Source organism: Trachurus japonicus, unplaced genomic scaffold, assembly GCF_045865225.1.
Source record: "Trachurus japonicus isolate A0001 unplaced genomic scaffold, Traja_1.0 AP029914.1".
NCBI classification, from domain to species: domain Eukaryota; kingdom Metazoa; phylum Chordata; class Actinopteri; order Carangiformes; family Carangidae; genus Trachurus; species Trachurus japonicus.
In genome coordinates this window covers 3,838-22,632 of record NW_028220047.1, presented here as the reverse complement: position 1 = coordinate 22,632, position 18,795 = coordinate 3,838, and the positions used below count along the sequence as shown (strand labels likewise).

Genomic DNA, 18,795 nt, shown 5'->3' with positions numbered 1-18,795 from the left:
CACACTGTAAAACCTGATGAGTTAGTTGAACTCAAACCATTTGAGGAAACCGATTGCCTTGAACCATTTAAGTTGGCAAACTTAAACCAAATATTTTTTCTGTAGTTTAATTGTTTAAGTTCTAGTAACTTAAGTATTTATTGTTACGGTACCTTGGGTAAATTGAGTTATAATTACCAGTCTACTCAGTTCAATGAACTTAAGACTAATAAGTATATTTCACTTGTATGTAACAGTTCTACAAACTCATTTAAAATGTGTTACTTGAATTCATCAGAATTAAATAATAGTAACTTAAATGGCTCTTTTTTGTAAATGTTACCCTCCAAGTTGAAACTACTCTGTTTTCTATCACTACATTTATTACAACATTCTAGTTCTGACAACTCAGTTCATTTGAGGAAACCGATTGCCTTATATAATTTGAGTTCTATTAACACAATACAAACTCAAAATGTGTAACTTAATAGCTTTATTAAGTTGAATGCTTAACACCCAAAATACAATAAAAACAGACTTGCCTCTATAGGGCACAGATCAATCACAGTATCGAAACTGGTGACACATGCACAGTAAAATGATTAACCATAACTACACTAAACACTTGTTTCAATAAATCAACTGGCCAGCCACATGGTATTTTGTTTAGAAACTGCTGACAACAAATGCAAGTTTACTTTAGAACTTTACTCCAGCTCATTTTTTAAAGGGATAGTTCAACATTTTGGCAAATTGGCCCATTGCCATAATTGCTATAGTCAGCAGTAGGTTCGTTACCTTTAATTGTAGGTGTAAGCTATTTTTAGTACAGCGGAGCGCAGCAGCAGGCTGCTCAGAGCTACGCTATGGAGGTTAAGGGAATTTCTTGGTTTCCCTCATCAAACTCATCAAATACAAAATCCCAAAACTCCACAGCGCTTTTGTAGACAAGTTGTGACCTGCACAACCACCACACTATGAGATAATGACGGAACGATACGAAACGGAGCCGTTTTCGAGGTAAATTCATACAAAACCGCTGATGCGCGTTGCGTTCAGGGACAGTTTTTCAGCAAGCAGTCTCCGTATTTACCCTGTATTTACCTCGAAAACGGCTCCGTTTCGTATCGTTCCGTCATTATCTCATAGCGTGGTGGTTGTGCAGGTCACAACTTGTCTACAAAAGCGCTGTGGAGTTTTGGGATGTTGAATTTGATGAGTTTAATGAGGGAAACCAAGAAATTCCATTAGCCTCCATAGCGTAGCTCTGAGCAGCCAGCTGCTGCGCTCCGCCGTACTGAAAATAGCTTACACCTACAATTAAAGGTAATGAACCTACTGCTATGACTATAGCGATTATGGCAATGGGCCAATTTGCCAAAATGTTGAACTATCCCTTTAAGGCCTGTAGTTTAGGTCTAAGCTGCTTCCTATTACCTGAATGAACTCAAAGAAGCCACTGAGCTTTTCCGGATACATAGTCTTTTAACAGAAAAAAGATATCACTTCCAATGAGCAATATGTTTCTGATCTCTTTAAACTCAGGCAAGGCAGCACGTGTCCAAGTACAATTAATATAAACAAATAAAAAATAAAATGAACATACAAACATGCCTACCACAAAAGTTGTGCCTTGAATGGTTGCCTGTTTTGTGCCATATACACTGCTGCTGTCTGTGATGCTTGACACTACTGGATGTGTATCAATAGGCAATGTTTCAATAAAGACAGACTGCATGTTTGAAGTCTGTACTGGTGGCTTGAAAAAGACAGATAGAATGCCATCATGTTTTGGTGTCTCTCGCCAATGTTTTCAATAGAACTGGTGACACAATATGCACAGTAAAATGATTAACCATAACTACACTAAACACTTGTTTCAATAAATCAACTGGCCAGCCACATGGTATTTTGTTTAGAAACTGCTGACAACAAGTTTACTTTAGAACTTTACTCCAGCTCATTTTTTAAGGCCTGTAGTTTAGGTCTAAGCTGCTTCCTCCCATCATCCAGGTCAAGGAGGATAACCTGAATGAACTCAAAGAAGCCACTGAGCTTTTCCGGGTACTTCAAATGCAGTGCATACACCAATGCAAACAAAATCACCAGCGAATCGGTCCATGATCTATGTGACATGACAACCATATCTTCAAGAACAATGGACACATGCTGGGTTTCGAAGGGAACTTGAAGCACCTCCTCCTCATTCACCACTGCCACCAGAGCCACTGTTCCCTCCTGGGCGGCTTCCGAGTCATCCTAAAAAAAAAGAGGAGAAAGGAACATCTAAGTATAATTTTACAAATCAAGCTTATTAAAGTCTGATGATAAACACCCATAACATTATGGATTCTGAAGATGGCCTGAATCAGCAGCCCAAGGAGCAGGATGTAGGCCTCCAAATGGAGGGCAAGACATCCACTGTTCATCTGATGGAGGACAAACCATCTCTTCAGTCAGATAAACTAAAGAAAGTCATACTACCCGGGTCAATGGACATTGGCTGTATTACCATTTAAAGTTACTGAGCTAAATCCAAGGTTCGATTATTCACTTGTCTATACAAAAAGAGACCCAGGAGGCACTGTGGTTTTCTTTTTGTGGATTTACATATTACTGATACTGTCAATAAATATAGTTTCTTCTGTTTTCAAAACCTCGTCCGGATCCAATCTTTCCTCTTAAAACTAAAATGAGTGTCCTTTTCACATACCTAATGTACATTAAGTTACATTGTGCTAAACTAAGAGTACTTGTGCTAAACTAAGAGTACTTATTTACTACCATCATGAGGGAAGAGTCTGTCTCTTCTGGAATCAGATATTGATATTTTATTAACCCTTATACCTGATGTGAACATTTCTGTCCACAAGGGGGCACATTTTCTTTTTTTTCATTGTTAATCAAAATAATAGTCAAAAATTAGTAAAGTGGACATTTTTGTCCACTTATAAAACAACCTAAAAATAGCATACATTAATATTTTTTTTAATTTTTTTTATTCATAAATATTTTTTCCCACTTCAGTTCTACTCAAAACTACCCCGTTTTCAATTACTACATTTTTTTTTAACCCTTTAGATGCCAATCTGAACCAAAATGTCATCTTTCCCCAGGTATGAGGGTTAAAAAATATAATGTTCACATTTTGATATATAAAGAAATAATCTGAGCAATAAATCAGAATTTAGCACCAAGAAAGTGAAACTAGCAGTTGCTAATATTCTTTTCCAGATATGGAAGCAGATAATCTGTTAAATTAATCTTAATGTGCATGATGAGACCTAATTTGAACCACATGTTAAAAAAGGAAAGTGATCCTCACATGCTCAGATGTTAATTGCATTGAGAAGCAGAACCCACAAGTACCTTGCATGTTCTGAAGACTTCTGATGAATCTTCCTTCAAGTAGTGTGGTAGTCCGGCCAGGGCTGCTGTTCGAGCTGCACAGATATCATTTTTGTCCTGTTGCACAAAGACAGCGTATGCAAGGGATGTTAGTGTTCACTGTTCACATTCAATAATGTAATGCATGAAATAAAAATAAAAGATTACCTGTTCCTCAAATGCCATCATAATCGCTTCCAGATTCTGTCCAAAAGGGCCAGTCTTCCTCTTTTTGTAGAGCCGTAGCAGCTGAGGTGTGTACTTGTCGAGTGAAGCATAGAATGTAGATGGCAGATTCAGATTTGTGATCCTGTGGAATTCACTGTAGAGCTGCATGGGAAAAAAAGGACAAGGAAAGGAAAGTTTATTAGCTCATTTAAAAACAGTTTGTCTCTCTCTCATCATCTGCCCTTTAACCCATCGACTGAGGAAAAACAATGACTGAGGAAAAACTCCCAAGAAAAAACAGGAGAAACCTCAGGGTGAGACAGAGGAGGGATCCTTCACTCACGACAGGCAGATGTGCAATAGATGTTGTGTACAGACAAGGAAAAAAAAAAAACTTAAGTAATGTGATATTGTAAAAGTGGGCTTTTCAGACATAACAGACATACCAAATAAAACTACCGTACTCAAAATTAATGATGACTTTGGTGATACATGCATACAGTATTTTTTTTCTGTTTTTTTTTATTATTATTATGCATAGAGCTTTTTGAACATTGTAGACAGTGTGGAGTACAGCACCAGCCACAAGGGATGCATACAGTATTTTAAAGAATTATTTGTAGTTTTTACTCACCTGGGCTTCACAAAAGAGTGCAGGCCATCTGTCCTTCAATTCAACAACTGGAGGAGCTAAATCCACAATTTCTTCACGTCTGAGTGCAAAGGTACGTTGCATATGTTGATGGATGGATATCATGTCTCTTTCCATCGATGTCCTCTTGAACTGCTCGACCATTGCAAGCCTCTTCATCTCGAGTGTCTGCCTCGTTTCACCATGAGGATAGTTTGGAAGGAAATTAATTTCCCCTCTTCTGGGTCTTTTGATGCTGGCCCTGGATGCTGCACCCTCTGGATTGGTCCTGCTACGCTTTCCCGCATTAACAGCCACATCCTTAATGCCAGCCTTGGTAAGTTTGGTCCTGTAGTTGCCCATCTTGAAGCGCAAACTGTTCTGCCAGCCCTCATATCCTTTTTTGGATCCATTTTCTTTAAGACAAGGGTGCTTGCTCACAAGAGCCTCTGCGGCCAAGCCAATCTGTTTGGTACTTGGATATGCTTTGTGCTTATATATTTCAGCAGCCATAACATCTAATATGTTATGCTTTTGATCCCTGGTCAACCTGACAGTTTTTCCCTCTCCCAGGGCAGAGTTGCTCTCTCTTAACATATACTCCACCTCGTATGAGAACGTCGGAACGACAAAGATGGCTGGCCATCGACACAACCGTTCTGGTGAGTCTGTGTTGTCTGATAATAACACAGTGTCATCTGTGCTCGTGGAACTGAGATCTGACTCAATAACTCTAACTATCTTAATGGTTGCCTTAGCTGTTAGGTCTTCCATGTTCACTAAGTTGTTGAGAGCATTGTTAAACTCAGGGTCTTCATATTGAAGGCGGAAGTCATATGTCAGATTGAACTTATCTTTAATTTCGGATATGAGGGCTTGTACAGTTTCAGGACGAGAGGGCAGAATGACCCTCTCTGCATTGACGTCATCAAGGATGACTCTTAATTTGAGGACATCAGTTGCCATTGTCGCTGTGTTGGAGAAGCCTGAAACATACAAAAAGAGAAAGACAAAAAAAAAAAAAGACGTCAATGCTCTCCTTTCCTGCTAAACACATATCAATATATTCACTTGTACATTTTTATTTTGTATTGGTGTGCAGCAGGTTAACACAAATGTAGTCCAGCTAATAGTTTTCAGACATTAGGATGCTTACTAAACAATCCTTTATTCAGACACTGAAATGAAATGTTTAGTTGTCAGAATGAGCCTGCCTGAAACTTTGTAGGCAATCTGTGGCATTTGGTCAGTTAGTTGACTCAGAGATTTCACAGAATGGCTCTTGCTTGTATGTTCTGTTAGCTCATATGACCGCAAATGCTCAAGATACCAGGTCTCATAGTCTTTTAACAGAAAAAAGATATTACTTCCAATGAGCAATATGTTTCTGATCTCTTTAAACTCGGGCAAGGCAGCACGTGTCCCAGTACATACAAACATGCCTACCACAAAAGTTGTGCCTTGAATGGTTGCCTGTTTTGTGCCATATACAGTGCTGCTGTCTGTGATGCTTGACACTACTGGATGTGTATCAATAGGCAATGTTTCAATAAAGACAGACTCCATGTTTGAAGTCTGTACTGGTGGCTTGAAAAATCTTTGTGATGACAGATAGAATGCCATCATGTTTTGGTGTCTCTCTGCCAATGTTTTCAATACATTTTTGTAGTTGTGAGTGTCACGAACAATCTTCTTAAAAACCTTGTGCTTCCCTTCAAATCTCATTGTCCAGAGATGCACGAGAGGACCAAAGCACTTGATGAGAGACGGATAATGTTCGAGATAGTGATGCTTTGGTCGCAGTCTTAAGTTGGGGAAGACTTCCTGAAGGAGTTGCCTGTGATCTAAAATCTTGCTGGCCATGTACTGAATGGTATTATCTGTGAAACTATGAGAAACAGCAAGCTCAACTATATCCTTCAATTCCATTAGGATCTCCCACATTTTGTCCCCCTCGGGCACTCTGGAGCCAATGAAAACAGGTAGCAGTCTAAGAAGAGTGTGGTTTTCATGCCCATTCCCACCAATTGTTCCTCGACTAGAAAAAGTTTGAGGAACTGGGTGAGGGCGGTCAACCTTGTCAGAATGCTGGTAGGGAAAACACAGGATTGCTTTATTCAGCTCCTCCAACGTGAAATATTTTTTTGCTATCAAACCTTTCAAACAGTGTGCCAGCTCCACAGGGACCACTCCCTCAAACAGGTCATGGAGGACATCCGGCGGAAATCCTGTAATGGGATGGAAATAGGAGAGATGATCAGAGAGAACACAACTCCGTTTTACACCATAATTCTCCACAGTTTCATTTGTCTGTATTTCTTGAACCAGGGTATCATGGGAATCTTTTTTTCTCCTTTCAAAACCACCGGTCACTGCATCTGATTTCTGCATTTCTGTCTGGGTGGCAAGGCAGAATCTGCAGAAATATGTAGCCCTGAAACTCTCACTGAAACCAGCGAGCCCATGGGCTGCGAGGTTATCAGCCACAACAGAGTAGACTGTGCCTTTGAGACAGTCACCAAATGTTTCAATGTAGACACCCACTTCTTCAAGTGTTTTTAGATCAGCCAAGAGAGGTGCAAAAACCTTCTCATATCCAAACTGTCGTACATCATTTGCGTTGCATAAAAGGGCCAACTGAGTAGAATGGAGGACTGAGCGATACTTAACTGGTATGTTAGCTAATGTCCAGTACACTCCACATACTTTGTGAATTTTTCTCGATGTCCCTAGGGGATTTGCAATTTCAAAATCATCAACATAAAGAATTATTGATAATTTATCACCCTCATCTGAAAGAAGCAAATTTTCCTGATAGTGGGAGCCATCGCGATATGAAAAATACTGTCCAGGCATATGTGATGTTGTTTCTTTGACTTTCTCAAGTACATCAGGTTTTTGCAACAACTGTTGTAAAGATGTGAGAATAGGCACATACATGTAGGTGCGTTGTGATGACTCAATTAGGTATTCCACAGGCTTAACATATGGAAACTTCTCCTCAAAATAGGATTTTCTCCTCTTAGCTGTTGAGAGTGGTCCCTCAGAGGTAACAGATTTATGCAAAACATTACTCTCTGAAACCGCCTGGACAATCTCACTTACAAGTGTGTCAGTGAAAGAACAGTCATGTTTTTTCAGTATATTGATAACAGATTTTCTGACAACAGGTTCAGACAGTGAAAACAACTGATCAATGTGTTCAATAATTTCCTGTATTGCCCTCTGTGATACATGGAGAATAGTTTGCATTTTCAGAAAGAAAGCAGCCAGATTGTACTGTAACTGCTCTGCTAATCCCTCAGTGCTAGTGCCTGCTACTGGGGCAGATTCATCCTCATGTGATAGCTCCACGGAGTCATGTTCAATGTCACTTTCCTGGGAAACATCTGGAACGTTTTGCACTACAACTGCTACATCATAGTCTGATGCATTCTGATGTTCTCTGCATTTGTGTGCATTGTATGTGGAGTAAACATTTGTTTTAAACGTACAGGCCGTAAATGGACATGGCACCATTTCCTTCTTTCTTAAATGTCCCCTTAGATGATTGTACATTTCCCTCTCAACAAATGGCTGTTTAAATTCACAAACAGGGCAATGAAATGCCCGGTCAAACATCAAATCATGACCGTCACCACCTACTACTCTTCTAGCGGAATGATTTCTGGACAAATGAACCTTCAGTGAATTAAAAGTAGTAAATGTACACATGCAACTGGTATACAGGCAAGGCAAAGGGGAAACCGTAGAATACTGGCCATGGTAGAGCCTGTAATGTCTCAATAACTGTATTTTCAAGCAACTAGAAAACTCACATAATTTACATTTCCACATATTTTCATCAACAATTACGTCTTTCTACAAGTCTGCTCGGTAAACAAGTTTTTCTGTCCACTGCAGAAATGTACTTTTCTCACAGACCAAATGAGTTGACTTTTTTTTTTTTTTTAATTGACTTAACGGTTATCAGCCAGCAGAGCAGAGACGTTATGGAAAGCCCCAAATGGAGTCGAGGCTCCCGCTTAAAATTAAGTTCACGGTAGCTACACAGGAAGCCTGAAAACTAACATCTAGGTTGTATTTGCAAGCACTTGAACAGATATACACAGACTCAGCAGCCGAATTTAACTGCAACAAATAAAAAGCACGACGGTTATTTTTCGAACCAGGCTGCGTGCTAGCTAGTTAACCGTTAATGCGTAACATTTGAAAAGTGTAAGCTAACGTTAACTTACCCTCACTCCAGCGCGCACGTTCTGCTTTTTCAATCCAAGAAGTCCGATAAAAAAAAACAGCTCGCCGAAGAAAGAAAGGAAAACCCGTACAAAACCACCAAGAAAATGACACAACAACGTCACTTCGTCTGTTCGTCAGGAGGAGAGACACATGTGCTCATGGCGGCAGGTTACAGATATCCCATCATGCTTCGTGAGCGACGTAGCGACGTAGTCCTCCTGCCTCCCGCTCAAGATGCAGGTATAGGCTTAGCCTTGCAGAGGCAGCCAATCAGAGGCGGAGTAAGGCGGGTCTTGGCGTGACCATAGTAGGAAAAGAAAATATCAGAAGAAGCTCCCGCTCCGTCTGCAGCACAGGAAAAAAAAAAAAAAAAGCCCCGTCTGCACAGGTGGCGGAGAGGCGTTGGTGCCACTCTGTCTGAACTCTGTCTGAACCTGGTCTGAACCAGTGAAAAAACTAGAGCTGAAAAAACTCCAACTAGCTGCCCGGCATAGATCTATGGCTGCCCGGTAAGCCATTCTTTTGGATTTTTTGCCATTTAAAAAAAAAATATTGAACTTAAATATATATATATATATATATATATATATATATATATATATATATATATATATATATATATATATTTTTTTTTTTTTTTTTTTTTTTTTTTGACAAAAATATAATAGCTTGACAGATTTATGAGAGCTTAATTTTTTTTTTGACTATAAACTGATTTCTGAACCAAAATGACAACAACAGTATGAATTATGCTAAATGGCAGCCCGGTCTTAATTTTTTTTTAATAATAATATAAACACAACTTATAGAAAATGAGTTAGTGGAATGAAATTTAATTACATCACCAACACTTAAATGCTCCAAAACTTTAAGTGCACCCAAATCAACTGAGTTGTTACATCAACATTTCATTTTTGAGTTAGTTTAATTCATGGAAATGAGTGACTCTAACTTTTTTCAGAGTTTGAGTTACGTTAACTTACTTCTTTTATTAACATGTACTGTTAGGTTTTACAGTGCATCAATAGGCTTTTGTGATTTGTGCAAGGTTGCAATTTTTGAAATATACTTTCCCCTCAATGCAATTGCGCAAGATTACTATGTGTCCCTTGTGAGGGAAAAAAAGAAAGAAAAACAATAATAGCAGGGCAGCATATAGTGCTGCTCAGCATTTGCTTCTTGACTGACAAGTCAATGAAAAGGCCATTTCACTGCAATGTACTACAAAAAAGGAAAACACACTTAAGCAAAAGTTGTTTGTTATACTTGCACTTGTTATTGGGGGAAATAACTTCTTTTGTGTGATTTCATCGTCTCATTGTTACACAGATCGTCCAAGAATTCAATACACTTGTGGCTTTGTACCGTGAGCTGGTCATCTCTATCGGCGAAATCACAGTGGACTGCCCCTCTTTACGGGCCGAAATGCTGAAGACCCGAACTAAAGGCTGCGAAATGGCGAGAGCGGCACACCACAGTCTCTCCTTGATATCGGGGTGAGTTGGCGCGGACGCTGTCCATGGTGCTGAAAGTGTCAAACGCACCAGCTGGGGCCGCTCTGCAACACTGCTGCACCTGAAGTTGTAAAGGAGCTAATTTTACCAAAGTACATCTCTGATTTGCATAAGCATCCTCGTTTTTTTTAGGCATATGTAAACTTAAGCCTGTTCCTCTCCACTTCAAAGAAATCATCCAAGTGTCTGATCCATTAGTGTGAAGCTGTGGAGTGGTGGGGGTGGGCAGACTTTACCAGGAAGCAATTGCACAACAACACACTGTGGCCTAACTGACCACTTCCCATTAGCTGGCCCTAAAGTGTTAATGTATAAAGTGGAGTGGAGGTGGAATGCATACAAATAGCCTATCTGAGATAACAGTATCAATAATGTGGAGCCAATGACTTTTGGATTGTCGTTTTTAATGTATTGTGAGAGTCTGCATGTGGGTGTCTATTTGTGTATTTTGTGGGCTGTAGCTCTGTTGTTGATATTTGAATGTTTCAGTACTTGGATAGTTCAGCACTGCAGATGTTATTGTTTTCTAGTGTGCAGAATGCTGAGGAGAATCTGGATTCTTGTTTTTGTTTTCTTTCTATCAGGAAAATATTCAAAATGAAGCAGTTGATGCAAAGCGATTATTTGAAGTTTTGCAAAAATCAGACAAAGTTTTAATGCTGAAATTTAGACTGAAATTGCAAGCAGTTTAAGTTTAAGACTATTGTGTTGACTATTGTGGTTAACCCTAGAACACTAACGTCGGGTGATTTTCACCCATGAAATTATTGTTTCATAATTTTCATTATGTTGCTGTTGTCTGAGTTTCGTGGGTCCCTGGGTAGCTTCATACTGCTCACTGACGTTATTGAAGGTAGGCATGTTACCCTGCTCCCATCCCTAGTTTTTTCAGCAGGCACATGTTCGGGTGGATTTCACCCGACGTTAGTGTTTATGTATCTAAACCTGGCGACCATTTCTGGTGATGCTGAAAATTCTTCTTTTTTCTTTTTACTCCACCAAATAAGGCTCAAATGTCCCACAAATGGGTGGTCTGAAGGACAAAGTCCCAGCTCCATTAGTTTTTTTAAAGGAAGTTTTTGTTAAAAAAACAAAAAAAAATCACAAATTTTGGACATTTTTTTATAGGGTCACCATGATACCTTTTTTTCATTTTGTGAAACATTGTACAGTGGAAAATTAAGGAAGTGTACTTCAATTTGCCATGTATTGTTGTATTTTAATATACTTTGGTGAGAAATATTTTTTTATGGGTATATTATATCGGGTAAAAAATACCCGGCGTTAGTGATGGTGTTACTTTTTGTAACGTTAGTGTTCTAGGGTTAAAGATGTGGGGAAAGCGGCAATGCCGGTTAACTTGTCACTTCCAACTGTGCTCTCTTTGACCACATCATGGGTGCCAGTTTGAAAGAAGGGCTAAGTGAGGATTGGGATTTGAAGGTCGTCAGCGAGGGTAAGATGCCAGACGACTTGGCACCCTGAAACTTACTTAAATAACAATTGGACAGACTGAAGCCAGTGGTGAAAGAGATTTGGAGGATGTCTGCGGTGTTGCATGCCAAAGCCCAGGCACTGTTGGAACAATAACAGCCGCAGGTTTACACGATCTATAGCCCATATTCCTTATTATAAATGGCATATTTAAACTATTTGCTGAAAACCTGTGAAATCATTTAAATGTTTCCTCACTAGTCGATTTTATAAAGATGAATTTAAAATGTATTTTTCCATACTCTGTAACCTATTTCCCAGCTCAATAATTAATCCACTTGCTATATCGTACTGTGATTTAAGAATGCATATCCTTCACTGTCTGTTACATGCATGACAAAATCTTTGCATGTAATATACAGCCTTTAAAGTGCATTGCGTGACACAGTAATGTGGATAGCCAGTAAATATGTCTTCTGCATGTTTCCTGTCATGAAGAGGCATGAATCATACCACATCCATTGAAAAGGGCATCTCAGTTGTGTTTTATAACAGGGCTGGGAAAAAAATCGTATTTAAGTCTGAAGAAACTGCAGTTTACTGTGCAGCACCCTTACGGTCTGCCCAATTCTTTCTCTCCAATATATGGCTTGTAATTACACAACTAGACATAGTTGTACCTGTCCCTTCAAGACAATGAGTACCATCCATCATGGCCTTGTGCTTGGTTTTCTGCTGTTGCTGCTGCTGCTAGAGTAATAGAGAGGGTGTGCAGCTTTAGTAAGAACTCTAAGTTCCCACTGATATCAACATCACTGTCAGAGTCATCACCAGCACCCAGTCTAAACCTCCTTCTCTAAAAACTCTCCAGAACATTTCTATGTCTGTCTCCACTGCTAGAGACACAGTGCTTGAATTAGACAGCACAGATCATTCCCCTTTAATTAAATAAAGCCAGTGTGTCTGAATGGTTCGAGTGATGCGGGGCCTCTCCAACGTGCTAGAGGAAAGCTGATAAGCAGGATAGCATTGATGACAGCTGTGCTTTAGCAACAGCACTGTAGAAGGTAGCACTGTGACATAACAAGGATGGGAAGGCGAAGCTTGCCGTTGAGGAGAGGGGAGAATGCAATTGCATGATTTGTGTGAGAAATATTTGCACCAGGTGCAAGTTTCACACCTTTCATAACTGTCACTTTCCCATGTGATATCACACCCACTGCATATCACCTGCTGTAGTTTCCCCCTTGAACACCAGATTTATGTGTGAAGCTGCAGTATCTCACAAAAGCTAGCAATCAGCTCTAAATAAAAAAAAATCCTCAGATGGAGATTTTATATTTAAGTGCATTTTATAATACATTCTGAGGCATTTAAATAAACTAAAAACAAATCATGCACATGCTGGTTTTACTATAATATAATCAAGAGTAATGTAGCGATGTAGGTCTACCTCAGCTCTTAAAGCATCAAAACCAAGTTTCAAGAGGCAGTTCATTCTTATTTACTCATGCCAACTACAGCTTAACTCTAATCCAGTCAGTAACTGTATAAATTTGCATCCCCTTTTACTACAATTACTATTAGTCATTATTCAGGTTCATTCAAAGAAAACTGTCAGTAGCCTACTAAGGGCTATACTTATTTGTTAGGGTAGGCTATTTTAAAGTAAAAGCATCTTTGTGAATTATGATATTTGTGACACAGAAGATGTGAGCCTGTAAATTAAATTAAAAGGGTTAAAATAGGGTTTTTTAGCCTATGTCTCCAACACATAGGCCTACTGCATTGGTGACTTAACCAATAACCTCCCCAGACATGAAAAAATCATTTCATAATCAGTCAGTAGTAGCTCATGAGTGGAAAATTGGAAAACTCATTTAGCAGACTAACAACATACTAACAGTAGCAGCTTGTTAGAATGACTGCCCATCGAAGCTCTCAAACACTGCACATCTTTAAGTGCCCGCTTGAGTCTGGCACCAGAATCATGGTTGATACTAGCCTCACACTCAAACTTTAATGAAAAGTTTGACATTTTGCATGTGCCGCTTTGAGTGACAGTTCAGCGAGGTTATGCCTGCCACAAGCCTACCTGCAACTCCACACCATGGATCTGATAATATACTGTAATACACCCATGCTCCCTCCTTTAATGTAAATTATGGGTGGAGTCAGGTGCGAGCAAGATGGCGACGGCGGAACTACCCACTTTGAGCTTTTTTCTCCCCGCTTTTTAGAAAGTCTATGGGTGATGTCACGGATGCTACATCCGTCTCTCTGGTCTCTATTTATAATATTTGTGATCCTTTAAACTAGACCGGACCGTAAAGAATGGTGAGTGAAGTTGCAATTATCCCGTGGACACAAATGCCAACAAAAACAAAGCTGCCACAACTATTAGCCCACTAACATTGCAGTGCCTCACACGGTAATGCTAGCAGTAAGTTAAACCTGCTAGCCAGTAGCCAAAGCAACAGTTACCAGACACGGGTGGTCACCATGGTGGTCACACAGCAAAATATAACCATGGAGTTACTTAAGATGCACATTAGTCCCGCTCACCAGACCTTTCTCCAGAGAAGAACACAGATAGATGAAAGGAGGTGGCCAGTTCCGAGTCAAGCTGGACGTCTCAAGCTGGTTCATCGTGGAGGTAAATCCAGACTAGCATCGGCTCCACGCTCAGACTTGGGGAGATGTTAAACTAAACTAAACTACAGCTGCTAAACTTATTTAGCCTGTTTTGCCAGTTCGCCTGCTGTCCGCGGTATGAGCTGGTAGTTGTCAGGGTCCCTACACTGTCGTCTTACCTTTCCTTTTTTAATGCATAAATGGATGAAACTGAGTGTTTGCTTTCGCCTCAGTGCTACACACTGCACTGCTTCATCACACGTGTGGGCGGTCCCTGCGTTTGTTTTACACGCACTAACATGCACTGCACGCACGTCCAGACTAGACACCAAAACACAAAAGCACACCAGTCTGTCCTGTACAGTGTAGGCCTACACCATTAGCCTACTGCACTATTTATCCACACAGTTAGTTTGAAAAGTAAATCTCTCCCAGATTTTATCACTTCAATTTGTATCCATGAAGTTGCTCATTGTAACCTTACTGTGCTCCTGCTATTTGTGTCATTTCAGGCCAGAGGATGGGGAGATCCACCCTGAGATCTGTAGGCTCTTCATCCAGTTGCAGTGCTGTCTGGAGATGTACATCACTGAGATGCTCAAATCTGTCTGCTTGCTGGGCTCCCTACAGCTCCACAGGAAAGGTTGTTACATGAAGAAGCCTCAGTGGATCTATAGCTTTAGTTTCCCTACAGAAAGTGCATGTAACAGTGTGTGTGTAGTGTGCTCATTTATTCACAGTAGTGTGCTTTGCTCAGTTATTGTGTTTAATTAATTTTAAATAGACAACCAATAGACAATTGCAGCACTTTAAATGAATGGCTGTTAGCATCATTCATGTAATACCATCAGCAGCCTAATCAATGTGAGCAAATATACACCGATCAAGTAATATGACCACTGACAGGTGAAGTGAATAACAGTGAATGACACTTCATCATGGCACCTGTTAGTGGGTGGGATATATTAGGCAGCAATTGAACAATTTTTTGTCCTCAAAGTTGATGCGTTGGAAGCAGGAAAAATAGGCAAGCGTAAGAATTTGAGCGAGTTTGAGCGAGGGCCAGATTGTAACGGCTGCTGGACGACTGCCTGGGTCAGAGAATCGCAAAAGCTCCATCTCTTGTGGGGTGTTCCTGGTCTGCAGTGGTCAGTATCTATCAAAAGTGGTCAAAGGAAGGAACAGTGGTGAACCAGTGACAGGGTCATGGGCGACCAAGGCTCACTGATAAGCATGGGGAGAGAAGGCTGGCCTGTGTGGTCCAATCCAACAGACAAGCTACTGTTGCTCAAACTGCTGAAAAAGTTCATGCTGGTTTTAATAGAAAAGTATCAGAATACACAGTGCATCACAGTTTGTTGCGTATTTGGCAGCAAAAGGGTGACCAACACAACATTAGGCAGGAGGTCATAATGTCAACCCAGATCAGTGTATACCTGTACCTTGTACATGTTTAATGAAGTTTATAACGATTAAGTGATCTGATGGGTAATTTAGGTACAGTTCTTGTTTTGTTTTTTGTCTCCATTCCTTTTCCTTGTGTTTTGATGATCTACTCTATGTGCATTCAAGGTAAGGATTCTTGTGGCCCTCCCAGAGTTGACACTAAGATCGAGGAGAGCTCAGACATCCCCATCCTGGAGGACACATCCTCCTCCCCAACTGACTGTCCTCAGCTCTGCTGGCTTGTGGCCACTGACATTGAAAACATAGAAAAGTAAGTGGACAAAAAATGTAATGTTGTCAACATAATTCAGTTACATAATTTTCATCATAGATAATTCTTCATTTAAAATGCACATATAAATACATAAAAGGTGTGTTTTCCCTTGTTTTCACAATTGTGTGTAACCTTTTATAAAACTACAGTCTCAAATATTGAAAATTGTTTTTGCTTGTGATGTTACAGTGTTGTTTGTCCTTTTGTATGTTTGTGTTTATGTGTGTCACATTGCACCATGTGATATACGCTGTAGGTAAATTACAAAAAAGGAATTATTTGTCTCGTTGCAGAGATATGAGGGAGATGAAGAACCTTCTCAGTAAACTCAGGGAGACAATGCCTTTACCGTTGAAGAACCAAGGTAAGATAAAAGGCCAATACTTCACCCTCTTACAAACACTTCCTCATGTTCACCTCAACCCCATGGATCACTGAGAAATCTTCTACAGCCACAAAAGATTGATAAGAAGTAAAGAGTGATGGTGGACTGAAAAAAACTCAGCTTCAGAGCTAAAACTAGAGAAAATTCATGACTTGGCCGTGGTGTGTGTTCTTGTGCTCAGATGACAGCAGTTTGCTGAACCTGACTCCCTACCCACTGGTCCGACAGAGGAAGAGGCGGTTCTTTGGGCTCTGTTGCCTGGTAACCAGCTAAGGGCCCCGCCTTCGTGGGTAGGAGGCGGCAACAAAGACACCATTACCCACTGTCCTTCACCACTTGTGTCTCCCACCAATCTATTACTGCCATTTTCAAATAAATTGTCTCTTTCTCTTTTTTTTAAAGGCTGCCCATTTTATAATTTTATTTTGTAATACAAAGAATTGTAACTGCAAATGTAATGAAAACAAATGTCATGAACATATATTTTAAGATATTTTGCAACAGATTTTCCCTTGTTTTGGTAAATGAAGTCAGATATCTGCTTGTCCAATGTAAAAGAGAATGAGAGGCCATTTGAAATAATGTCAATGTTCAATCACTTCCACAAACCCGAGTGAATGAAGTGAGGATTCATGTTTAAAAAAGGGAATATAAGTGTCAGTTTTGTCAGAAATAATGTGATAACTTATAAACAGATACCATCCAAATATTTGAGGATGGCACTTGCAAAGACAAAGCTATACCTTCGTCTGTCTAAGCTGAGATGACAGGTTTGTGCAGAGTAAGTTTGTTGTGTATTACAGTCTCTGTTTTCTGTTTCTTGCTGTTTTTTCTTCTTAATGTACTTAATTTAGTCTTCCATAAACCAAGAACCTGTACCCAACTTTAACTTTCCAGCTTCGGAATGGAATATATGATACAATACTCAAAAAGAAAACTTCTTTGCACACAATATCTATCTATAAATTGAGACATTAGACTTGTATATACACATACTCTTTACGCAATGCTCTCTGAATTATTTTCAAAGTTGGAGTTGGTTAGCAAAGAATGTCGGTTGGTATGAGCAGGGAGGGTCTCCCTCTGTCTGAGGCAATCAGTGCAGACAGAGGGCAGGCAGCATGGGTCTTGCTTTTTATTGATAGTGATCAATGTTTAGGGCACGGTGAAGGTACAGTAGTCAAAGCTGACATAGGTCATTTTACATTGTTAATAAAACTTTTGTTATTGAAAGTAATTAATGTGTCACTTTGATTTTCTTACGTGTCATCTTATAAAATGTCCACTAGGTGGCGATAAACCACCAAAAGACAGACTTGTCTGACATTTTGTTGTTTTGGCTCTGCAAGAAATCAAAGATGAGTCAAACACAAATAATGTAATGGATTGATGGAACCGTAGGCAATCAGTTATGTGACTGATTGCAAATTAGGTGATTAGCTGTCATAAAATTGGGAGCAAACATTACAACATGCTTGTGCTCTGAGGTGAACTGCCCCACTGTTCAGCCTGTTAGCAGAGAAAACATTTTTATGTGGGAGCGCTACCAAGATAAATGTCCATAACAAGTCAATGTTTATATTACAAGGGGTGAAGAAATCGAGTGGAATAGAGAGTGATACATTTTACCAGAACTTAATCTGGTAGGATCCAGCTGGTCATCTTTTGTTTTTGCAGCTGGAATGAAGCATATTTTTGAAACTTACTCTACATGCCTCATTAACCCTTGGACTTAAGTGAACTCTTCTACTGTATATCATATTTTGAGTTCATTTTGTGGAAAGGCCAAAGCTCCCTATATCCCCAAACATTGCATTGATGAATAATTATATCTATTTTGAAACTATATCAGTAATGATCTGACAATTTAGCCTTTAAAGAACAACAAGGTAAAAACCTAGTGAAACCCTGAATTATTCGATTCAGTTCACAAGAGGTTATTGAATGTTTTGATGTGTATGAAAAATAGTTTGAATCATACAGTATGCTATGCCTTTATAGTCATCAGATCTCAACACAGTTGGTAGACACCCCTGGTAGATTATGGCCCAACTTTACGCCACCATCATCAAAACACTCACAAAAGAGGGGAGTGATGTGAATACTTTGGCTAGAGTGTTGCAATGAAGCTGTTCTCTTGAATTTAGAGCACACCCAGATGAAGTGATAGCTTGCCAGTAAATGCCTGGATATCCTCCCTTTCCGTTTGTGTGTATCCCCCCTTTAAGAGTATAACCATGTGTATTTAAGCGTTTAAGCTCTGTCACCTTCTTCTCACCCATCAGACTTTGTGTGCAACATAGTGTAATTGCACATCTGGTGCACAAAACATGTTGGTGTGACAGGGGAGAAATTAAGAAGCTGTTGCCTTCACACACTCTTGAAGGCAGGTTGACACACACTCACTCACTCACTCACTCACTCACTCACTCACTCACTCACTCACTCACTCACTCACTCACTCACTCACTCACTCACTCACTCACTCACATACTGACACTGTGAGAGGGCAGTGAGCCAGAGGCAGGAATAGACTGTCAGCAGGGGTTTGCTTGGCAGGCTGAGAACCGTCTGATTTAGTAAGGAAAGAAGATCTTTTGAAACAGACCATCTCAGTCCAGAACATACATATTAATTTCAAACCTTATCTCAAGAGACATGTAGTTCTCAATTTGTTGGGGAAAAAAAGTACAAGCACGGAAAG

At 39.8% G+C, this 18,795-nt stretch overlaps 2 protein-coding genes across 2 annotated transcripts; one reads left to right on the top strand and one right to left on the bottom strand.

Annotated features, from left to right (window-relative positions):
* Positions 1-1,298: 1,298 nt before the first annotated feature.
* On the bottom strand, positions 1,299-5,139 carry LOC146960853 (sterile alpha motif domain-containing protein 3-like). Its single transcript, XM_085772002.1, has 4 exons — positions 4,169-5,139; positions 3,535-3,696; positions 3,349-3,444; positions 1,299-2,238 (listed from the first exon to the last, which is right to left on the bottom strand). The coding sequence occupies exons 1-4, from the start codon at positions 5,129-5,131 to the stop codon at positions 1,930-1,932; spliced, it is 1,530 nt and encodes a 509-aa protein (XP_085628128.1). The 5' UTR covers positions 5,132-5,139; the 3' UTR covers positions 1,299-1,929.
* A 1,489-nt stretch (positions 5,140-6,628) lies between these two features.
* Positions 6,629-16,525, top strand: LOC146960852 (regulator of G protein signaling 7-binding protein A-like). Its single transcript, XM_085772003.1, has 6 exons — positions 6,629-6,697; positions 9,734-9,900; positions 14,499-14,629; positions 15,559-15,703; positions 16,000-16,070; positions 16,273-16,525. The coding sequence occupies exons 1-6, from the start codon at positions 6,629-6,631 to the stop codon at positions 16,362-16,364; spliced, it is 675 nt and encodes a 224-aa protein (XP_085628129.1). The 3' UTR covers positions 16,365-16,525.
* The last annotated feature ends 2,270 nt before the right edge of the window (positions 16,526-18,795 follow it).